The following is a 24,092-nucleotide window of genomic DNA, read 5'->3' as shown; positions in this document are numbered from 1 at the left end:
AACCCATCTCTCCAAGGAACCTGGTCCCTGCTCGGTGTTATGTCCGGTCCAGCTGAGCACGACAAACAGAGCTGGGCTAAGCCCTGTCCCGCAGCCGGTGTCTTCACTGGAGAAAAGAGTGCGCCTGGGCAGGAGAATAACAGGACTGGCTGTTCCTCCACCCGCACCCGGCGCACCACTCTTTTGGCCACTTGAGGAGTCACTACCTCTGGTGTGCGCGGGCCTAGGACTAACACGTGTTGCCAGGAGACCTGAAAGCAGGGCCGGGATGCGCGCGACCTCTCCTCCGAGCTGCGGGGTGGAGCACGTGGCACACGTGTGGCGTGGGTCTGTGGGCCCCTCTCCCGGCCCTTCCCGCAGTTGGGACGCGCCTCCAACTCGTGCCCTGGTGCCTATGGCCCCGCCCACAACTAGGAAAAAAAAAATTTCCCTAGTGTGGTGTGCATGGAGCTCCAACTCCTCTCACGCCTCGGGGAACCCGAGACTGACCACTCATCTGTGGGTGCAGGGAAATCAGGGGGCACCCTGGACTGCACGTGCTCGCGCCGTGACGCACAGGACCTGGCCAGACCACGACTGGAACCTGTTGCCGCCGGTTGGCCCAGTGGGACCTGGAACAGTTGGGAAAGAAGCAGGGAACAGCTGGGGTGGGCAGGGCTGGAAACAGAGGAAACAGAGTTAACCCGGCGATTTCTTCCTAATTGCTCCCGGGCTCCCTCGGCAAAGTCTCCTGGCGCGACCTGCCCAGTCAAACTCTAAGTCTCCAAAACGCAATGAGCAGAGCAGGGCGCTTGCGTCTCCACTTGCGCGCCCAGCCCAACCACAAATGGACACACGCCCTCTCCAGTGATCCTGGGGCCTCAAAAATCAGACACCACTGGGGAGTGGGGAGTGGGCGGTGGGGAGTGAGAAGGCGTGGGGCTGGGCGAAAGAGGTCAGAGCCAGGCTCTCGGGAGTTTTCCGCCACCTTCTGTTGGACCTAGAGCTCCCGACGGAGCGTGGGGCCAGGGGTGTGGCTCTCCTGAGCCCCGGCGCGCGCCGGCGGCGCCAGCGGGACTTGCCCTTAGGAAACGCAAAGTCAAGGTCGAAGGGAAGACCTTGCAGACACCAGCGGTCGTTTCCAGCCGCGCTCGGGAAACACTCGAAGGGAAAATGGCTTTAAATGACAGCTTCGCCATCCTACATGGTTCTGTGTAACATCCAATTTGGCGCTTTTAGTAAACGTAAAAAAGTACAAATGAAAATCGGGTGTTGTGTGTTTCTTTTATTATTAAGAACGAATTACTTTCACAAACGACGGCCCTGTTTGGAATTCACATCTTGCTCTCCCGGTAAAATCAGCTTCGGGAAACATAAGCCCAGAACATGCTGCTATGGGCAACGTGCTCTTTCTGCTTTGAGTGCTGTCAGACGCGGGGAGCTAAGCAGATCCTTTCCCCAAGACGCTTCCGACCGGGTGCGCTTTTTAGTAGCGGCTGAGACCTACGGGGAGAAAGGGAAGACTGAACCCCAACCCCGTCGGTCCTCTGTGAAACTGAAAAACTGAGGCAAGTGCCGGCTCGAGGGGTGCCCGGGAAGCTTGGATGGCAGAGAAATTCCCAGGTGCGCCCAGGAAGCTCCAGTTCCCGTTCCTGGATAACGGGGACAGGTTGGGGGCCGCAAAAAAAAAGCCTTAAAAATCCTTTCAGAGAAGGATGTCTTAGACATCCATAACTCTGTTCAATTGTTAAAGTAATCCTGAAAAAAAAAAGTTTTTACATCCGCACGACTGGATACCCTCATTTTCCCTCTCGCCATGAGAGAACCCCCCTCCTTCATTGTTGGGGTGGCTTCCTGCACACAGGACCTCCAGATCATCTCCTCTCGCTGACAGAGGAGAGACGGGTCCGGAGACACCCACCCCCCAGCCCTCACTCTCCGCAGCCACCTCCGCGCCGCCGCGCGGCGGATGAAAAGGGAAGCGGAGCAGGATGCTGGAGGCGCGGAGACACGCAACGCGCGCGGCCTCTGCAAGTGCGCTGGGGTCGCCACCCTCTATAGGACCTGGTGGGGTGGAAATGGATCCTGTGGCGGGAAACTCTGTGGTTAAAATATGACAATGAAATAAAACTCTGCCCTCACAGACCTGTTTGTATCTTGAAAGTATTCACCGCTGCCGACTAGGTTTAAAATAATTGGATAATTGGATATCCGTGTTGACGCATTGATGCCCGCAAAGCCAAAACGTTCTCCGGGCAAAGTGAAACTGAACCTTCAAGTGACATTCTTAAGTTGGCAAGAAGATCTGTGTCTCTTCGTCGGGCTCCTGGCACTCCGTGAACACGTGTCCCATAAGACTCAGGATGGGTATTTTGAGTGGAGACGGCACTCAAACTCTCTAGGGATGGAGTCAGGCACCACAAAGAACTACACGGGACAGGGTGGTTGGGTGCCGCTGTCATTGCAGGGTGCTATCGGCTCCCTGAACCAGGCTTCTCTCTCTTGTTAGAATCAGGACCAGAGACTCCCCACCCCCCCCCCACCCCCACACACACACACACACACACCCAAAGTGGAAGGCCAGAGCGAGTGCAGCCTGAGCGCCTAGGGCATCCGCAGCGATGCAGCGATCGCCAGGCCCGCAGGGAGGCAGAGCCCCACAAGTAGCAGGTGGCAGCGCATCTTGGTGCTTTGAATTAAGGGCATCTCTCCATAAAGTCAGGGCGTTCTAAGCAACCACTCCAAGTGGGTCTAGCCACCGTGAAGTTTTAAAATTAGACCTTCCCTCTGAACTGAAAGATGTATGGTCAAGTCTTCGGAACAATGATTATGTATTTTCATAGCTGGAACGATGCACAATAACTGACATTCTTAAAAGGACGTTGGGGGAGGAGTGAGAAACGAAGCCCCCATCACAAAGTTTTCATCTCTTCCCAAAGAAGTTTTATGCCACGGCTCGCTTTTGCAATGCAGCGCGTCTGTTGCTTCTCCTGAGTTTCACCCCTAGGAAGACTGGGACAGGAAAAGTCCTTAGCTGCGCGGATCTCAGCAGATCCAGGGGGGATGCCGTGGGAGGATCACAACCCTCACACCCCGGGTGCGCAGCCTGGAGTTGGAAAGCGAGCCAGTAACGGTGAAGCAGAAAAGCACTCGCCACCCTGCGACTTCGGTTTGACAATGGAATGCAGGCGGAGGCGGTGCAGGGCGCGCGCGGCCGCTGCGAGAGGGCCATCCCTCCCTCCCTTCACCCCAAATTCTCGGAAGAGGGGCGCACCGCCCGGCACCTCTTGGCCTGGGGTGATGCACAGCCGCTTCCTGAAGGGAGAACCGGCAGCAGAGTGAGTTCCTTTCTGGGTTCAACTCCCGGGGATTCTGAGTCGGAAAGTTATTGTCTCGGCTGCAGACACCTGGGAGGTGAGGGCTGCCGGCTCTACAGACTTGCAGCATTTCTAAAGAGCGTTCTTTCTGCTTATGAGTGTCCGCTTTGGTTGGGCAGAAGTTGTGACAATAAAAAAGGCAAGCCTCGTCTATTCAACAAAGCCAGGAAAGTGAACACGTCGCTTACATTTCATCGCTTTTGCCCCTTTTGCCCCTCAGTTACCTGCAGAGAAATGCCTCTCCTAAAAACAACCTCAGTGACTAGCAGACCTGCTTTCTCTCCTTAACCCACCCGCAAAACTCCTCTTCTTAAAGGGGCAGGGAGGCAAAGTAAAAATAACCTGAGGAGTCTCAAGGTAAGTTACTCTTCTCGCTCTGTTTTTTAAGAACAATAACACTCTGGAAATGTCAGTGGCCGGAAGGAGGCCGGGAATTCACCGGGGTCAGTGAAGAAAGCGGTCCCCACGATCGGCTCTCTATGAAGTCACAGCTGTCCTGAGGCAAAACTCAGTGGACAGCTGCACAGGGGTGGAGGCTGGGAGGCAGCTCAGACTTGAAGCGGCTTCTACAGCATTAAGTTACTTTCGTGATAAAAGTTGAGGATGGGTGGAATCCTAGAGGTTGTGGTATAACTTACTTATACCAGGCCCAGGACCTGACAAACGGATATTTTATTATTTATTTGAGAAACTTTTAAGGTGAAATATTATTAGAAAACTACAAACTGAACCTCATCACCATCCATGGAAGAAAGAAAGAAGTCGTAAGGAATGTCTCTTCAGAGTTCTGCTCTACGTCAAAGGCCACTGACCCAAGGCCCAAAGGAACCCGAATGCTTGGTCCTTCCACCGACTCTTTACAACAGTGTTAAGTAGAAGAATTAGAAAACTCCGAGATTAAGTACAACACACTTCACATCCACGTTGACTTCCTGGATCTTAATGAGATATTTCCTAAACATTGTGCAAGACAAAAACTTGACAGGACTTTGGGCCTTGCAAAAGTTCAAAAGCTGCTTGGTCTCCTGAATGTCCCTTCTGAAAGCTGCACCTATCAGCCAACTTAACGGAAGAGTGGAGATAGTCTCAATTGCTTCTGATAAATGTAGGTTGCCACCGTGGAAAATTCTGATTAGGGGAAAATATTGGACTGAAATCTCTGGAAATTAGTCCAATCCCCCCAGTTTCTTTTGCCAGCATAGAGCTAGGCTGTCAGTTTGAAACTCAGATGTTGAAGAAGGGGCCTGTCCCAAACCAAACTCCAACTCTAGCTATTGTATATTGCCATTTTTTCCCTCACCCAGAAAGAAGACCGAGTTTTGTTCATTTACATAGTTTATTGTTGTAAACATTAAAATTGTCTTTCTCAAAGAAAGAATTTATCAGAAAAAAAAATCAGTGTCTCTAACTGTCATACACCATAGAAAAAAAAGGCAGTGACTCATATCATGTGCCATACTGGAAATATACAAAGAAAAATACTACAGAATATGGCAATATTAAAATTCTTACTCAAACATAAAATAATATATTAACTGACAATTTTAGACATTAAAAAAAAAACAAAAAAATTCAAAGTGCTCAGTAATTTCCAGGGAGTTATGTGTATTATAAGCACTCTGGAAACAGTCAAAAGCTGCTGCATGCAAGTTTTGTTTAGCTTTAGACAACAAAATAATCAAGATATAAACTTTCTTTTATCAACATCAACGGTACATACAACACTTACAAACAAGGAATGTTGGACGGTGTTACAAACACTATGTGTCCCTTTTGTCAGGATGTTCTGGTGTGTAGTACTTGTGCCCACCTATTTTACAATTGAGAAAATGTTTAAGCTCAGATAACTACCAATCTTTATAAAATCTAACAGACTACATAGTGTCTGAAATACTATTTATATAATATAGACATTACTGAAGTAGCAAGTGCCTATAACATTTCAACCTAGAATCAACATGCTGGTCCCTTTTTTGTGTAGTTATAATTTTTTTTTTTTTTGCAAACAACACTTATCTTTTAGAATTTGCAATATTTATTCATAAATAGGCACAAAATAATTTAAAAAGCCAAACTGCATTGGGTAAAATTTACAAGCCTTTGCCTTCTTCAACTCATGCCACCCACGCAACATTTAGTTTTACTATATATTACAGCTTTCTTTACAGCAGAAAACTTTGAAGTCTTTTAAAGGGCAATACTTATGGGTCCCCTTACGATGTGTGTGTGTGTGTGTGTGTGTGTGTGTGTGTGTGTGTGTGTGTCTGTGTGTGTGTATATATATATAACATTTCTCTTAACTGCAACAACCAAATGTGGCCAAACATTTCCCATCATACATTAGGAATCTTTCTTCTGAACAGTTAACTGATTTTTAAACTGATAATAAAAAGTTTATACCACTGCATTGTGTGTAGTCCACGCTCTAAATCCAGGATGCCCCGAGCCAAAATGCCCTTTCAGGTTCTGCCTGCAGGTTAGGAAATAGCAACAGTTTTTGTTTTCTGTTTTTTTGTTTTCCTTTAAGGATTAAGGGGCTGGGGGCTTATGGATGGGGTGGGGTGGCTAGAGCTGAGACAGCTCAAGGGGTTATCTCTGCCCTTGTGACTTGCCCCCTCTGGACAGTTTTAGGTTTTCTTTCCAGTTCCTTTGAAGTGCATGGGAGGAGGTCTAGAAAGGTAAAGTATCCAGAAAAAGTTTGTCAATTATTGCTGGCGGTGGTACCAAGTCTTCCAGTTTCAGGTAGAAAATGCGCTGTAGACCCTGTGTGCAAAGAGTACGGAGTTCTGGGAGCTTCCCCAACAGTTTGGACAAGTAGTTGGGGCGGTTCAAACCCCCGTTATTGAAAGTCACGTGGTCTTTGAGACAATTGACAATCTTGTTTTGTAGTTCTTCCACTCTCTTGGGTTCCTTGAGCCCATGTCTCTCTGCAGAAAACACAATCCGAAACAAAAGAATGCAAAAAGCAGTTAGCTAGCTGGCAAAACCAGGGAAGGTGGGAGGCAAGGGGAAACTGGGACAAATCCTGCTGGACCGTTTTGGAGGAGAGCCTTGCGCCTGTGGTACTGACCTGTGACCATAGCCAGGGCAGCAATGCAGGAGAAGGCAGAAATGTCGATGTTCATGTTCTGCAAGTTGGAGGAGAATTCAACAATGGAATCAATCCATTCCCCAAAGCCACGAACGCATTGCAACCTGTGCAAGACCACCCCATTGCAAAAGATGAGTTTACCCTCCACTGGGTTGGACCTGCAATTAATACCAAAGAGAGAGAGGGGAGAAAAAGAGAGAGAGAAAAGCTAAACAACTAATTACTTGAAGAGCAATAAATGAGGGATTTAAGAGGCACCTAATTACCGAAGAGTTAATAAAATGTAGACCAGTGGACCTTGAAAGGGTTCAATTTCATAACAATCAAGAACGCCCCCTATCCCACCTCCATGACATTCATCCAAGACTTCTGGGCTCACTCCTTCCCTTCTCTACCTGTTCCTATTACCCTATCCCTCTTTTCCCCTCTTTCATTTCCTATTCTGACCACTTCTCTTTCCTTCCTTTTATTTCCCTTTTCCTCTTTCTTTGCTTGTCTTGATTGCTCTCTTCCTTCTTTCCCAACCTCCCTGATTGCTTCCTCAGTTACCTGTATGCTAATCGCAGCACAAACAGTTCTAAGAAAGCCGATTCAAAAAGCAGGTCCTGGTCGGCTTTGGGCAGGTCAGCAAAGCCCGGAATCTTCTCGGCCCAGCCCCTGATGATCTCCATGGAGCCAGTCAGGAGATCATAGAATTGTTGGATATGCTGGGTGTCATCTCCACTCATCTGATAGTCAGGGTTCGCCTGGAACTGGAATTTCATTTTAAAAAGCACTTAATGAGGTTCTCTAAAATATATAACCCGTGAAATTGCTAACCCCGTTTCTAGTAGTGGAGCCAGGTTTTTATAACAATTAAACCTCTCTCTGACCAGTAAGGAAATTAGATGTTCCGGGGCAATTAATTCAATTAGGGATGGTGCTATGAGGTCGCTGCTTTAAATATGTAAATTACCATTTCCATACAGACTAAATACAGTGCCATCCAGCCCTGGGAAACGTTCACTCTTATCTCCACAAAACAATTGACATGTTAGTATTCATGCCAGTCCCAGAGTGGGTCTCGAGCAGAGACGCCCTTTGCAAATCTTAATAAAATTGCAGTGACTGTGACTTCTAAGTTTGCCCGACACACTTCCTCCAATTAAAGCCCTCACATTCCTCACAGCTGGGGCACAAGAAGGCTCTGACCACTTGATCCCCCACCCCACTGCCATTCCTCGGACACACTGTCTTTCCCTTCCCCGACCCCCAAGCCGCCAGCCCCCACCCTGACGGTGCCAGAGAGGGTGAGGATTAAAGCATCTCTGTGGAAGGTTAGGAATCCATCCAAGTGGGGGCTTTTCACGCAGCCTCCGGTGTGGACATCAGAGGCATAAGCATTTGGGTATGTGGTGGTGGGAAAGGGGCTCAAAGAGGTTTGACCACTCTGGCCTAGCACTTCTTCCTTCCGCTGCACTGTCCTCCCGTCTACACTTGTCTGTGGGTCTGCCCTCCTCCGGTGGCCCTCCCCAGAGCTGTGAGAACACAGTCTTGCTTGCCTCCTTTTATCCTGAGTCTGGGGGTTGGTGACGGGAGTGGGGAGGGGTTCCTGCCCATCTGTCGGTTTGTCCACATGATACCCCCCTCCAGCTTCTTACCCTGGAATAGTCCAGGCTGGTCATAGCCGGGTTGGAGTCGACATGGGCCCTGACGAGGGCACTGATCAGACTCACCGGGGGCGAGGGGGGAGAGGGCTCCTGTGGGCTCTTCGGTTTGGAAGGTAAACGACCTCTCCGGCCTTTTAAACTGTCCGTGCGAACCACTGCAAAGAGAGAGCCGTTAGTGTCACTGGGCCTAGCGGGTCCCAGCTGCCTCCTCGGCCCCTCCCGGGGATGGCTGCAGCTGGGGGGAGTGCGGCCCCACTGCTTGTAAAGCCTTGGCTGACGAGAAGCATAAAAAATGCGGGGCTGTTTTATGTCCTCTTCCAAATGGGTCATATAGTTTAAAAGACGAGAAGAGCCAGTCGGCTTTCTCTAGGGCAGGACGACGGGCAAGCAGGCAGCTGCCCGTAGGTGGAGGCCGGCCGCGGGTGGGGGGACCGGGACACCCTGGCTCTGTCTGTAGAAAGTGGGGTGGGAGTAGGGGCCGCGGTTTCCCCAGGGCACAGACTGCGGAGTGGGCTGCTTGCCCGGACCGACCTTCTTTGACCATCCCAACAGCCAGGCACTTCTGAAACCGGCAGTACTGACAGCGATTCCTGCGCCGCTTGTCCACTGGGCAGTTTTTATTTGCTAAACACACGTATTTTGCGTTCTTTTGCACCGTGCGCTGCAAAACAAAAAGACAATCAAGGCCGAACATTAATTTTCCCTTGAAAATCCAGCAACCCAAGGACTGCAGAAACAATTTCCGAAAGACTGGGGTCTACACTCCCTTTCCACAAACAAACACATATGCCTAACTGCTTTCTTTCTTTCTTTCTTTTTTTCCTTTTCCTTTCTCTTTCTTTTCTTTTTCCTCCCCCAGGGCATGTTACAGAAGAAAATTGATAGCGTTAACATTTGAGCTAACCTTGCCGCTCCTTGCTGTGTTTTATATGCCAAGAGAAGAAGAAGGAGACGCTCAGTAAATACAAATCCGTGGGCATTCATATTATTTACATTCCTTGGAGACCTTCTCTATTTAAAATGATAAGATTATTCAATCAGGATGGCGAAATAAAGAGATCACTTAATTTGACCATAGGGAATTCTGTTCCACTTGGTTAGCTCAGACACGGTTCTCTGTCCTAACCAATTTCAATCTGAACAGAAAGGACGGCTCTGCGCACATGCAAATGACCCTCTTCCAACTCTCGCTCCAGCAACTTGGGGCGGAGGCCTGCCGGGTCGGCTTTGTGCGGGGGATGCGACCCCGGGTCTCCGGGTCTCCGGGGTCTCCCTGCTTTCTTTTCTCAGGCAGGCACCCCGATGCCCCCACCGCAACCTCTGCGGACCCCGGAAAAGAACCTTCCGGGACGGGCGGGAGCTGAGCCGCCTGCACCCCGGCTGAGCGCGCACACCACACCGAGGCTCCGGGCTGCATGGGGGCCCCTACCTGCCTCCGCCGGCCCCGTCCTCGCTCACCTTGAAGAAACCCTTGCAGCCCTCGCAGGTGCGCACGCCGTAGTGCTGGCAGGCCGCGTTGTCGCCGCACACCGCGCACAGCCCCTCGTTGGAGGGGGAGCCCCGCGACGGCGGCGAGGGCACCTGCGTGTCGAGCAGCTGCGACGCGTGGCCGATCTGCAGGCCCGGGAAGCCCATGGACGCGGGCTTGCGGATGGGGTTGGGCACCGCGAAGGTCTGCCCGTCTACAACGTGGTGGCTGCCCGCCGGGTCCGGGTTCATGGGGACGTGCAGGGGCCCGTCGAAGCGCATCTGGCAGCTGGACACGGGGGTGCCGGGGGGCGACTGCTTAAAGGAGAAGAGGGAGAGGCGGGAGACGGGCGTTTTCCTCTGCTCGATCATGTGCGTGGTGGCCACGTAGTTCTGGTGGAAGTTGTGGAGGGAGCCGGGGTCGTCCCACATGGGGCTGTGCTGCACCTGGAAGCCCGGGGTGGAGGACGTCGGGGGCGAGGAGGGCTTGTAGTAAACCGACCCGGAGTGCGGCATCATCTCCTCCGACTGGGGGGGCAGGTGGCTGTGCTGCTGGTAGTTGTGCATCTGAATGTCTTCTACCTTAATGGAAGACTGCTGTCCGGACAGGGGCATTTGGTACAAGCAAGGTGGCTTGACGTCGTAGCCTGTGCTGTAGTTGTCCATAAAGGTACTGAAGCTGGGGAGAGAAGTGGTGGCAGTGATTTCAGTGTTGGTGAGGTCCATGCTAAACTTGACAAACTCTGGAGTTAAGAAATCGGAGCTGTATTCTCCCGAAGAGTGGTAACTGTAGCTCTGAGAAGCGGGGCTGGCTCCTTGAGGCGAGGACCCATACTGCGCCTGAACACAAGGCATGGCTGGAAATGAAACAGGGTAACAATATACACTCAGCCTGGTCAACTGAACCCCTTCTCCCGGGCTCGGGGGCACCTGGAGCTGCACCGGCAGCCCGCGGCGGTCGGAGCGCGCGGAGGGGCGCGAGGGGAAGGGCGGAGTTCGCGAAGGCAGAGCCGCGCGGGGCGTGGGAAAGGCTGATCAAATGAAGACCCGGAGCTAGAAAGCCGCGGAGGGTCCTCCCGGCTCTTTTCAAACGCCTCCCCCGCGACCCCCTTTCCTGGACAACCCAGCTCAAATGAGCCTCTCCCTCCGTTAGCTCGGGTTCAGCAAGCTCATCCTAGAGATGAAGTTGAACTGCACAATGAGAAAGTTGTTCCCGAGGGCGGCGGGTTAGAAAACCTTAAGTTACAGGCTTTTGCTGAGGAAGATCGCATTGCCCCTGGTCTTGATATTTAGGGGATTGGGGGTGGGGGTGGGGTGGGGGCGGGGGGGGGGGAGAGAAAGAAATCAAGTTGCACTAACCTTCAGCCGAGTTACAGGCGTTTTCAAGGAACTTAAAGGTGGACAGTGTCGTAAAGCAATGAAGGATAAAGTTTCCAAGATTTTTAGAAAAGCATTGGAGAGCCCAGCCTGTCAGATCTCCTCCCTGAAATACAGACACAGAAAGCTTCAGGGTGCCTTTCCCGACAGATTCGGCCCGGCACCTGCAGACTCACCAGGCAGGCCCTTCTGTGCCTTCCGTGATTCTTTCACTGGAAACGTAGCAGTTAAAATGAAGGTGTGAAGGAGATGGCTGAAAACAACAGAAAATGCCACCCATTGCACTGTGTAAATCCTTGCAGAGAGAGGGCTCTGAGGAACCAAAGGCATTCCATGGACTTACTTAATTCTTATGAGGCAATAAATCGGTCCCTTTGGTAGGGTGTATGGGGGTGGGGGAGTGTCATTTCCCATTTCAGTTTAATTCTGACCCGAAAAGAGGAAACCAGAGTTTAATAAAATACAGCATTGGAACCTTCTCTGATTTTTTTTCCATTTGGTGAAACTGGCTTTTTCTTTTGGGATTGGGGAAGAAAGTAGAGGTCAAGAGTATAAAATAAGGAAACCTCTTCCTCCACCCCTATGAGTTACAAGACGTTAGTTAGCCAGGCCTGGGCCGCCTGACGATCATCTGAATGTGCTCTTGACAGAGGAGATCGGGGAAACAGGTGAACTGGCAGGTAGTTGTCCAAGAAACTTATCTTTCAACATCTTTAATGGCCAAGGGGTGGGAAGAGCAGGCGCTACTTTTGCAGCCGCATCTTCGGTCAGTTGCAGGGGGAGGGCAATGTCGGGCAGTTGCAGGGGGAGGGCAATGTTGCCGATCTGGTGTTGGCACGGTGCTGGAAGGGCTTTCCTACACAGCAAACGGAACCTTCCCTAACAGCCTGCCATGGCCTGCCTACTTGCTGGAACAAGGCATGCTTGTATCCTGGTAATTTTCAGATGTTCCTACTTGGAAGGCATTCTACAGCATAGATGATCTTATTAAAAATGAGAAAGAAAGCCAAACATCCACACCTTCTGTTGCCCTTGCCCCCCCCCCAATCTTGCTTCATGGGGGAGGGAGGCTAACCAGAAAAAGGGGAAAGAATTAGACTCTTGACCACCACAGCCCCTGAGAAATAAGCCTGTGCTGGATCTTACCCGCCTAGTTACTTCACAGCTCCCTAACTGCACTCTTTACATAGTCTCCCCGTCTGTCTCTGACACACTCACATACACAGCGCGGCGTACATCGAACCAGAAATTTCACACAAATTAGTAACAGGACACTCTTCCCCACCCCTCTCCTTACTCAACAATACCCAGGAAACACCGGCTCCTGGCCAGCCACGGGGACACAGTTCCCAAGCAACACGCAAACTGAAGTACTCTCTCCCTGTCACTTTGTGGGGAGCGTCCGGACCGTCCCCTCGTATACACGGGACTTGGCGTCTCCGCGTCCAAAGGCCACAATCAATTTCGCACTCAGAGCAAACTTCAAGCACATTTATTTCCGCGGACAAGTCCACGGCTCCTCGGCTCCCCGAACTGTGCAAGTCTCCCTGCAAGTCCACCAACGAGGAGCCTGGAAGCCTCTGTTGGGAGCCACCTCCCCGCTAGTGCCAACGCCGGTGTTGGGACAAATGCCCTCGGTAGCTGCGCGCACCTACCCCCCATCCTCCCGCCCCGCTCGCGTTCCGCGCCTCTGGGCGCCCACTTCCAGAGAACCTATACCGAAGAGGTAGAAAGGAGAGACGTGCAAAAGAAGAAAGAAGGATTAAAAAATAAAAATTAAAAAAAAAATAAAAAAGACCGCGAACTGCACGGACGGCACCTACTCATTTAGGAGTTTCCCCGCGTCTCTCTTCATTCATTCAACTCGGCCGAAGTGTAGTTCGCTCTGGGAGTCCGGGAGCAGGGTCGGGGAGGGGTGGGCGAGAGGGGCGAAGGGAGCCGAGACGCCGAGAGCCGAGAGGGAGCCGCGGAAGGCGGCCGGCGGGACCGGCGAGCAGGACCGCGGCGCCGAGCGCGAGCCTCCGGGAGGACTGGCCGCGGCGGCCAATGTGCCTTTGTTTATGTGGCTCGCGCCGCCGCGGCCGACACGCACCTAAAGTCTCCGCGCGTCAGCGCGCGTCAGAGCCCGCCGCCCAATCGCCGCGCCGCCGCGCTCCCCGGACTCCTGGCCGCCGCTCGCTTTGGTATATTTCCGACCTGACGTCACGAGCAGGGCCGATGTTAAGGTGGGAACCATTCTGGGTTCACCTTGGTGACCAGTGTGGTGGGTTTTTTGGGGTGTGTGTGTGTGCTTTTTTTCCGAAAGAGGTGTGACCTCTCCACTCTGGACTGCTCAGCCCGCAGAGCAGCGACATCTCACCCACCTCCCCAAACCCCCGCGCCACCGCTGCCGCCCGGCCGCTCACACGTGAGGGAAGGTGCAACAAAAGCCGGGGCGGAGGGGACCCCTGGTGTGGGCCCGGCAGCTAGCACCTGGACCCGCCGCGATGGGGTGTGCCTGACGGCGCTCTAACCTCACTGACCCACAATCGTCATCTCCGTTAGCGGAGGCGCCAGCAGATGTCCCAGGACTCGGCACGCTCCGAGGGCTCGGGCAATTGGGGTGGGATTTCCCTAGCCCAGTGCATCCCCCCCCTTCTCCCTTTCCCCGTCCCTGGCCGCCGCCTCCTCCTCTGGAATATTCATATTCTCCCCCCCCCCACACACACACACACACAGAGTCCAAGGCGGAAGGGGCTAACTTGTGTTCCCTTCTTTCCTTGCAGTGCCCACGTGCGAGGGAGGACGTGGTGCGTGGGATGGGGAGGGGAGTGGAGGGTAAAGGAGGAGGTAGGCAGTGACCCAGCCCTTTGGGGACCCCAAAAGCCGGAGTGGGGCGTCGTTCACTTTCCCTTCGCAGACAATGCAGCCGAGCAGAGGGCAACAGGTGCGCCTTGGGCAGAGAGATGCCCTAATCCCACCCTATGCGAACTCGGGCACTCTCGACCCTCCTCGGCGCCCATCACCTCCTAGCCTCCCACGAGTTGTAGGTAAATAAATGGACCCTCCTCCGAAGCACAGGGCTCTGACCGCCTCCACGGGAGAGCCCAGAAGGAAAGACAAAACCTAGGGAGGAGCGGGCAGGGTCGCTCCGCTGAGCAGCATGTCCCGCCCTCCCAGAAGTGTGGGCTCTGGGAGCACGCCGCACCCCGCGGCCCTCCGAGCCCCGCCAACTCCGCTCGGCAAGTCCATCCCCCCCCCCCCCCCGCCCCCCGCGCTGATGGGGCAAGGCGCTTTCTAGCAAAGGAAACGCCGCTTCTCCCAACCCCGGGCCGGTCCCTGGGCCTGAGCTGGGCCGGCCTCTGGGGGCTTCCCCGTTGGGGCTAGAAGAGGCTGGGACGACGGGAGGGGAGGGGTCGGGGGCTCTTCCTTCGGCCCGCGGGGTTCCGGCCGCCTCTCCTCTCTCCGCCGCGCTAGCTTCCAGCCGTGGGGGCCCCTGGGCCACTCCCCGCCCCCGCCCTCCTGGGGTTCCCAGGACTGGCCCCAAGCGCCGCGGAACTTAGCCGCGCCTCGGAGCCACCCAGCTCTAAGCTGCACCCCCGCCTTTGCCCGCTCCCCGCCGCCTCCTGCTGCCCAGAGGCAGGAGAGGAGAAGCCATCAGGTGCCCTGCGGCTGCCCCGAGAGGCCGCGGGCTCTCCTGCGCTGCAGCCTCGAGAAAACCTACGTGACCACCTTAAGTTCCCCCAGATGTTGCGACTGCCGCCGCTGCTCTGCCGCCGCTGCGGCTCAGCGGTGCCTGTGCAGGCGCGAGGGGGGAAAAAATTAACCCAGGAAGTGTGCAAATGTGAGTGTGTGAGTGTGTGAGTGTGTGAGTGTGTGTGTGAGTGTGTGTGTGTGTGTGTGTGTGTGTGTGTGTGTGTGTGTGTGTGTGTGTGTGTGTGTGTTTGGGGGAGGGTGTAGTGGCGAGCGAAGGCGTGTGAGTAGAGGGCTCAGGAGAGGAGGGCGAAGAATAGCTGATTAGCATGAGTTCGGTAGCGTCAGAGCCCCGTGGGCAGAGTCGACTCCACGCGAACGAAAGGGAAAAAGTGAGAGTTTGGAGAGCCGGGGAGAAGGAAAGGGGTGGAGGTGGCGGTGACGCAGGGGCGCAGGCATTGACGCACCGGCTCGGCTGCGCCCAAAATAGCAGCTCTAGCTCGGTGGCGCCCTCCCGGGTTCCCTTCCCCTTCCGCCGGGGAGCCGGGCGCGCCCAGGGGGAGCTTGCCTGGATCCCAGCGGTGGGCCGGGCTCCCGGCCGCTATTTTCAGGCAGACGGAAACTCAAGCACAGCCTTGCTGGGGTGGCAGTTATTATTTTTTAATATATTCCTAGGAAAGCGGGGGCTGGGGAACCATGACCCTTCATACACAAATAGGCATATCTAAGTAGAACTAGTTCCTCCGCAGGCTCCTCCACCCTTGTTGCGGTTAAAAAAAAAAAAAAACTAAAAAAAAAACCCACTCCCATAGCCCTGGGTTGAGTCTGGGGACAACGTGAGAATTTTCTCCCAGAGAGTGGGAAAATGTTCTGGAGTTCTTAAAGTGAGCTCCAAGGAATACATACTGTGATTCGTTACTCTGTACCAGCAACCTGTGGAGTCTGGCTTCTTGATAACATAGACTTTGCCCAAGTCTTAATGCACCCAAGATGGAGAGGCAGTTTTCACAGTAGCTTAATATAATAATTATTAATGACTTGGAATGCAGTAATTAAATGTAACATTAAAATGCGAGAACAGGTGGGCTTATTTCCTTCTTACTACAATCCATTTAAGAGTTCTCTGGGAAGAGAACTAGTTCCTGGGAAGCTTTACTTCTGAGACACACCATATGCAAGACTGAAATACTCACTTAAATTATTGGCTAAGCTACTCCTAGAGCGGGCCTTTTCGGTAGGGGTCGGATGTGCTGGGGTGGAAAGGATCCAGTACAGGCTTCAGAAATTGTAAAGGAGGACTATGCTCAAAACTCCAAATTCCTGTGTCCCCACCAGGTTCTGAGGAAAGTGTCAGTAGGACCGCCCACGACTGTAATTGACTGATTCTGTCAGTAGGGGGCCTGACTCCACAACGTTCAGGAGGATAAACACACACACACACACACACACACACACACACACACACACACACACACGAGAGAGAGAGAGAGAGAGAGAGAGAGAGAGAGAGAGAGAGAGAGAGAGAGAGAGAGAGCTATTACTCCTTAGGCCAATCCCGAGGAGAGCGTGCTGCAGGCCCCAATATTCATATTGTGCTGGAATTCATAAATATTTACAAATCTGTGATTCTCTTCCATTTGTCCGGAAAAAGGGAAAGAGTTTAACACATGGAGTTAGGTTCACAATAGATTTTCTTTATTTCCTCCTGCTCATGTTTAACTCACTGTTAGGTCAGGGGGGTAAGCGGGGGGAGATCAAAATGGTAATAAAATCTTTCATTTTATCGCCAAGCAGTTCAAATTGGCATACAGTTTGGAAAAATGAAAGCATGTTTTTAAAAATCCTATGATTACATGTTTAAATAAATTATAGTTTAGAAGAGGATTCCTGTGGGTATATTTGCTAGAACATAAGAAAATGATTTTGTGCATGCAGGTTTAATTACACATATAATGGAATCAAAATGTACAATTGAACAACCTTTTAGAAAATGTTAAAAATGATGCTTTAGGCTAAAAGGAACTGAAATTGTGCATTTATATGACTGCAACCCTTCAAGATTCTTGAACATAGATTCTTGAAAATAAACTATTTCATAACTCAATTAAAATAACAATAATGCTTTTTAGGGCTCAGTATCTGATATAACTTTATATTATTGCCATTTACAGTTATCCCCAATTGGTGGTCTATTTTCTTAACAATTTAAAAGAAATGGGAGTAAAAGTTTGTCCTACCCCTAAGTAGCTCCTTTTTTTGAATCCAATAAAATTTAAAATTATTATTCCTATCAACATATGCTACTATTAGATGACCTCAGTAAAGCATTTAGGAAAGTAATACTATGATATTATATGTTATCATAGTAACCAATATTAAGCAGGACATATTGGCACATGTATGGAAAATATTTTTATAAAAATATCAATATAATATATACATTCACATTTAAACCAAAGTAGAAAAATATGAAAAATCAACATAAATAATACATACATTCACATCTAAACCAAGGCTAGGTAGATTATACTTAATAAAATTGAGCTTTTGGTATAATTTAGAAAGCAAACATGAATGTAATCACTTAGGATTTTCTATCTTAATGCATGTGAAGGGGGCCTTTAGGGATTTACTTCTCTAGTCTCCCAAAATGAACTCAGACTAGCCCTTACAATTCAGATATGGTGAATATACATAACTCTTACGTTGTAAGAATCAAGGTAACTCTAGGATATGTCATAATAAAATTACTTAATGAAACCCATTTTAAGCATAAAAATGAGATATACATTTTAAGTTATATTTAGACAAACACATTCATGGCATTATTTCCATTTGGCAAGGAAGTTTTACTTTATTGATTGAAGGAAAAAAATTTTTGAAAAAAATCTGTTTCTGAAAATGCAAAATCCTTTTTTAATATTAAGGGGTTTGGTTTTGGGGTTTTTTTGTTTTGTTTTTTAGTTTTTTTGGATTTTTTTTTTTTTTTTTTTTTTTGCTTTTGCCACTTCATTTGACTGAATAGGATATTAATCAACCAATAATTTGTTCCTTTGCTATAGGATGTTTAGAGAAAGAGTCAATTGCTTAGCTGACATTCACATTTTGGATAGTTGTGCTTTTACTCAATTTTACCTGGCCCATTTTCATCAAAAACCACTTAATGCAAAGACTTTCAAAAATTCTTTCTTACTTTGATTCAGAACCCAGTTCTAGATGTGCAGAAGAAAAGAGGACATTTTTTTCTAGAACCATCTACTTGTAAATTAAAATTGTAAAACTGAATATATGGTGAAACCTCATGCCACTCAAAAAGTATTTTGCATAATAAAAATCCTTCACCTTTTCTCTAATTTTGACTCTGGACAATCATTGCCTATTCACTTTTACACATTTCATATTTTCTTTTTTATTGTGATAAAATACACATAACACAACTTTATTATCTTTACCATCTTAACCATTTTTAATTGTACAGTTCAGTGGTGTTAAATACATTCACACTGTTGTGCACTCATCACCACCATCCCTTCTAATAACTCTTCATCTTATAAAACTGAAATCGTATACCCATTAAACAATAACTCTCCCTGTTCCCCTCCTCCCAGCCCCTGGCAACCACCAATATTGTCATCTGTAACAACTTTTTTTATTAAGCAAGGAAGTGTAACTTTGGTTTTAGATTTCATTGCTAATTTCAGTAAACATGGGGGTCATTACAATGTACAAAGTCCTAAAAGACATTTTAAAGATTCTGAACATAAGTTGCTATATGCTAAGAAAATATCCAGGATACTTGAAATTTTAAAAGTAGCTATTAACATTAGTAACCATCACAGTATTATATAGCATTTTGTTTAAGTAGATGAAATACATACACGTTGCAACCGTTTTTATGTGTATACCTCATTTGGCTAGTTTTTGTTCTACCTTTAATGATAAAAATAACCACTTTTGATTTTTTTCCTCAAACTAACTGGGTGATAACATAGACTCAGGGCCTAAACTAACCTCTTAATTTAATAAAAAATAAAGATACAATACTAATATGACATATATATGCCATTTTCTCATCATAATTCTGCAATTACCAAGCCTATAACTTTAATACCATAAAAGTAACTTATAGCAAGGACCCTTATAGTGATAAGCAATAAAGCTAATTACCATATCCTTTGAATACATGTAATATAAATTTCATTGCTCACTTAAAAGTTCTAAAGTTAACAGCATAAACTTGAAGTTAAGTAATTAAGTAATCCTTATATAGACACTTATTAAAGTATTTATACATATTATCTTAAATCTACATCTATCATTTTGCCAATTAAAATTAGGACTTTAATTGCAATTAAGTAATTTAATTGCCAATTGAACAGCAAAATTGCTAAGTGACTAATTTTAATTACCAATCATGACTGGGGAGGGAGCTAATCAAGTTACATCAAGCAGTACCAGAGTAATGATGTGAAGAGAAAAAAAAAAGTAGAACAAACATTCCAGGCTACATGCTTTAAAAAAGTAAGAAAGAAAGAAAGAAAACGAGACATAAATTAAATAAATGCAAACATAATCTTATAAATGCATAAAATACTGTATTTCAATATCTGCATACAGAACATGAATAGAACAAGGTTAAAGAAGCCCCTGTCAATCTTCAGTCAAAGTAGGGAAAACCAAGTCAAAATTTTATGTGGTATTTACATGGCACTCACCCTAACCCAGATAAAAACAAAGCTGTATATGTAGCTGAGAATAAAAGACTGTTTTCTGCTTGGCTGGTTAAATATTTACAGATTGACAGTTTTTAAAAATTCTTTAAAAATGAAATGCTATAAAAGAGAGAAACAAGTTTCCAATGCAGCAACGTGAGTTTAAATTTGAGAAGCAAACAGGGCCAGTGCAGTGGGATTATATACTCTTTCCTGCTGGCTCTCCTCCCCTCCCCCACTCACTGGAATGAAGTTCTAATACAGGCCTGATGCCTATTCATAACCTGTCCCATGTTACCTTGAGAAACGCATAAATCTGTCCTATTTTAAATGTTTTAAAATACATTCGTGAATTAAAAATAACAATTAAAAGAAAGCATCTAGGATTGCATCACAATTAAAATTACTTAGAACATGGGGAATATACCTTGTCCTAAAAGTATTTCTCATTTTTTCACTAAAAATAAACATACCAGCTCAAGATAAAGCCTGTAAATCAGAAAGCAACCAAAAAACAAAAACAAAAACAAAAAAACACTGGTAAAAATCTTCTTGGCCATTACAAACACATTCTCAAAAGTTTTCATATCCAAATTATATTAGCAATATGAAAGGCAAGATAATATTGAAAGAGAGAAGTGAGGTTGAGAGCTAAAAAAGGAAGGAAGGAAGGAAGGAAGGAAGGAAGGAAGGAAGGAAGGAAGGAAGGAAGGAAGGAAGGAAGGAAGGAAGAAAGAAAGAAAGAAAGAAAGAAAGAAAGAAAGAAAGAAAGAAAGAAAGAAAGAAAGAAAGAAAGAAAGAAAGAAAGAAAGAAAGAAAGCAGTTTCCGTATAGATAATAATGCTAGCACTTTCCAGCTATAGGATTGCCTTGGCAGCCAGCCACCTCATTTAGAGTAACAATGGAAATCCATCAAATCTTCATTTAAAATAAAGTCATGATGCAAAATGCATATCTTGATTCTGTTACTGTGTGTGTGTGTGTGTGTGTGTGTGTGTGTGTGTGTGTGTATACCAAAAACATACATAGTTTGTATATAAAAGGGCCCAAATTATTCATGAACTATATGTAATGTTATAACTTGAGAAAAAACAAATAGTGCCACTTAGGATTTTATTGACTAATGGACTTTAATTCTGAAATGAAGCATAGCAGGACTTTAGCCTGGCTTTTGAAGGAGGAACACATTAATACCCTCAGGGCCTAACAAAAGGCTGCAATATCTGTTCACGACGATAACAACTTTGTAAGACAAGTTCTGTGTGACTGATTGAAGGGCACACTTACTGTCTATTCAGAAGTCATGAAGATGGAGTCATTATTGACAAGCTCACTACTGATCAAGGTTAAAACTCATTGAGTGTTGATGTCACAGAAATAAAATCTCAGCCATTACAAGATTACCAAAAACAGCCTCCAGAAAAGGTTGCCATAACTCACATATATCTTAGTATGCTCTGTGTAAGAGTTTCTGCTAGATAGACACAAATTATCTTATATTATTTGACAATAATATCAAACTTATTGCATTAACTCGAGCACTAAGTAACCAATTATCAGCCATCACAAAAGGAGAAAAATGGAGAAACATTATATGGTAATTTAAAAACAGCCCTGAAAGGACATGAGGTATAGACAAACTTTCAAAATGTTAACTTTCTGAAACTTGACATGACTGAAAATATATACTTTTAAAGACTGTTTATGTCTATTTTGTATTTCGCTAATCCATCAGTTCACATGAATTAACATGGTTTGCATATTGTTATAAGCAAAGTCTTTTAAAAGATAATATATGTCTATAGCTTTCAGGTAAACATGAAAAATGTTATAGTGAGTCATTTTACTAAAAATAAAATAAAATAAAACACCCTAAGTTTCTTGTTTCTCAGTGTTGCCTCTCTGCATTAGTGAAAGAAAAATGAGGGATACAGTAAAGGACAACCATGTTTATCATCTGAAATTAGAGGCAATAAATTAAATATATTAGTCACCAGGGTTTGTAAAAATAAGACCTGTGAAATATTACAGAATCATTCCAGGAGGATCTGAACAGAGACTTCAGTATGCTGTCACTGACATGTTGGGGGTGGGGTGTTGGGGGGAACAAATGACCAGTACCATCACATACAGGATTCAAGTTGAAGTACACATGTAGTATGTGGTGTGTATATGTATAGAAATTGGTTTCCTCCTTATTTTTCTTATATTTCACATTTCTAAGCACGGTTTTTCTGTAAGTTACTTTCCAAAGTTTAATAATGATTGAAGTTATTGGGAAAAAAATACACAAATACACAAAATTTCAAATAGCTAATGAATGGATTTAGGAGTTCTATTGAAACAACTCAACACCACTTTTCATAGGAGTCCTTTAATTGTGAGTTTCAAAAGTATGGTGTTCCTAAGATTGCTACTCTTAAGTAACTAGCTCTGAAAATCATATTTTCCATTTTCCCATACCCTCATTGATTACTATTTGGAGGGCTGATTGGCAATATCCAAGAAAACAAGTATTGCTAAACTTTACAAACTTTGTATCACCCAGAGGTGAGAAGAGGAAGGCAACACAGAAACAGATTTTAAGCCAGAATGATTGACAGAGCCCCTCAAATATAAAGAGGTGTTACAGAATCTGAAATGTGGCTCTGTAGTTCAATTTATACCACAGAAACGGTGAAATGCTATCTTCCTGTTGTTATAACGTTATCAGGTCAAGGGATATAAATTGTGCCAGGTAATTTATTTTACCGTTCAGAGAGTCATTAAGTTCCTCCCAGAATATATGTGATTGACATCCCTGGAGGTGAAAGGCTAAAAGAACCATATGGCAACATGTTGCATTCCGTCTGCTATCTGCCCATCCGTGCTTAAGCTGCCATTAGCAACATCTGTACCTTACGGAAATCCAGCTGCGCCGACGCCGGCTGACGGAATTGTACTTGGGGGGGGGGGGGGGGGGGGAGGGCAATCTAGCTTAGCGCCATTAACTTGAGACTTAAAGTCTATCTACCAGGACGGATGGAAGCTTTCACAATTAGACGAGACGACACAAATGCTTTATTAAAGTTTAATTTTGAACTCCCAATTAGCGAAACTGCGTTACAAATCGATTGCAATTTCCTAGAAGGCACCGCAAGTTCTCTGCCTGCCTGCCACGTGCGAGGCTCCAGAGCAAGCTTCCCCAGCTCTCGGCCGCTGAAAGGGGAGGGTTCAGAGCTGGTCTCCGCATCCCAGGAAGTCCCTAAAAATCCTCGCCAGCCCCTCCTTCTGCGAGACGGGGGGGGGGGGGGGGCGTAAAAGGACAGATCCCGCGGGAGGGGCGCAGAGGGTGGGAAGGGAGGACTCCCAAGTCCCGGGCGCCCGGAGGGAGTGGGGGATGGACGGAGGAAGGGCGGCGGGAGGCGGCGGGGCGGAGAGGGGAGGGGGGGTTCCTCCAGCACCCCGGCCTCTCGGGAGGAGCCTCCTCTAGTCAGTTACGCAGAAGTTTCTCTTTCGCTCTTGGCGCTCAGCACCCAGATGGGCTTCCGGCGCGCCGGCCTCGGGGCGCAGGAGCGGGGCGACCGGAGTCCCAGAAGGGCTGCCCGGCGGTCACACGCACCCCGCGTCCCCTCCCCCACCCCAAACAAAGCCCGGGTCCGGGTCCAGGATACGTTACCTGCCGGCGCTCCCGGCCCCGCGGTCTCCGGATTCCCCGCCGGCCGTGCCTGGTGTGCGTCCTGCTCCCCGGGACGCACCAAGTGGTCCCCCTGCGGGCTAAATCCCCCCTCTCTCACCAAGTAGGGGGAAGACGGGGGGAACGGGGGAAGTGGGAGCGAAAGCTGGGCCAAAGGGAACTTACTGATTTAAAAAAAGAAAAGAAAAAGAAAGAAAAAGGTACAGCTGGCGAGGGCCGGTCAGGGCCACGGGAAGAAAAGGCCGGCCACCTTTCGGGGGACCGCGGGCGGGCGGGAGGGGGTCGGGGAGCGGCCACCAGTCCCCCTCCCCCGGCCCCCAGCGGCGGCGGCAGCTGCACACACAGAAGCCCATTGTCACCGGCTCCCGACGCGCAGCCCCGCGGACTCGGCCCCGCGGCCAAGCGCGTCAGCGGCCCCGTCAGCCGGGCCGGGCTCCGTGACGCGCGCGCAGCCCGCTCTATAAATAACCCGCCGCCGGGCGCCCGGGCGGCTTCCCAGTGACGCCGGGGCCGGGCGTGGGAGGAGGAGGGCGCCGGGAACAATGAACCCGCCCCGGCCACCCCCGCTCCCTCCGCCCTCCCGCGGCCGGGCTCCCGGCGCCCCGCACGGACCGCGCGCGAGGGGGAAGGATGGAGGCGAGCCGGCGTCCTCCCGTCCCGGTGGGACACCGGGGGTCGGGGCCCCGTGGGGATTCATGAGCTCCACACCGGGGACCGGAGGGGACAGGGAACTTGGCGACGAGGTGAACGCGGGTCGTTGTTGGTGCTCTTAGAGGGATTTAGACCTCTGGGTGCTTTCTGCGCTCTCCCACACGCTTTCTAGTGCAGGTCCACTGTGGGTGCGGTAGTAAATCCTCCCTTCCAAACAAAAAACTTGCATCTTAACTGTCCTGATCTCGCATTTTAAAGTATATGCGTGTGTTTGCATCTCATGGGGTGTTCCGAGTACATCCCACCCCGTATATGGACCATATCCTTGCTTTCCTCAAACTCCACCTGAATTATTTGTCTAGTTTTGTGTGTGCGTCTTTTTGCAAGCCAGGCCTACGTTACTCCTGTAAGTTGGGGTGCCCGTTAGAAGCAGCGTGGGTA

At 48.6% G+C, this 24,092-nt stretch overlaps 1 protein-coding gene across 6 annotated transcripts; it reads right to left on the bottom strand.

The window, feature by feature from the left end:
• Nucleotides 1-5,631: 5,631 nt before the first annotated feature.
• NR4A2 (nuclear receptor subfamily 4 group A member 2) lies at nucleotides 5,632-23,418 on the bottom strand. Of its 6 annotated transcripts, XM_079782207.1 has the most exons (9): nucleotides 12,764-12,994; nucleotides 10,923-11,046; nucleotides 10,011-10,420; nucleotides 9,555-9,878; nucleotides 8,628-8,757; nucleotides 8,088-8,251; nucleotides 6,997-7,199; nucleotides 6,427-6,605; nucleotides 5,632-6,283 (listed from the first exon to the last, which is right to left on the bottom strand). In XM_079782207.1, the coding sequence occupies exons 3-9, from the start codon at nucleotides 10,416-10,418 to the stop codon at nucleotides 6,027-6,029; spliced, it is 1,665 nt and encodes a 554-aa protein (XP_079638333.1). In that variant the 5' UTR covers nucleotides 10,419-10,420; nucleotides 10,923-11,046; nucleotides 12,764-12,994; the 3' UTR covers nucleotides 5,632-6,026. The 6 variants fall into 6 exon arrangements, with proteins under 6 accessions (XP_079638333.1, XP_079638331.1, XP_079638329.1 ...); XM_079782205.1 differs by lacking the exon at nucleotides 12,764-12,994 and adding an exon at nucleotides 22,983-23,418 and having other exon boundaries at nucleotides 9,555-10,420; XM_079782203.1 differs by having other exon boundaries at nucleotides 9,555-10,420.
• Nucleotides 23,419-24,092: the final 674 nt, after the last annotated feature.

The sequence above is a fragment of the Cnephaeus nilssonii genome, assembly GCF_951640355.1.
Source record: "Cnephaeus nilssonii genome assembly, chromosome: 10".
NCBI classification, from domain to species: Eukaryota; Metazoa; Chordata; class Mammalia; order Chiroptera; family Vespertilionidae; genus Cnephaeus; species Cnephaeus nilssonii.
The sequence above is the reverse complement of the archived record's forward strand: the minus strand, read 5'-3'. Positions and strand labels throughout refer to the sequence as shown.

Bases quoted from the DNA above. Each gene is read 5' to 3' on its own strand.
- NR4A2 (XM_079782205.1), bottom strand. From the start codon at position 10,418: ATGCCTTGTGTTCAGGCGCAGTATGGGTCCTCGCCTCAAGGAGCCAGC. The intron at 8,252-8,627 runs GTCGGTCCGGGC...CTCTCTTTGCAG, and splicing joins TGTTGGGATGGTCAAAGAAG to TGGTTCGCACGGACAGTTTA. The intron at 6,284-6,426 runs GTCAGTACCACA...TGTTTTCTGCAG, and splicing joins TGCCCTGGCTATGGTCACAG to AGAGACATGGGCTCAAGGAA.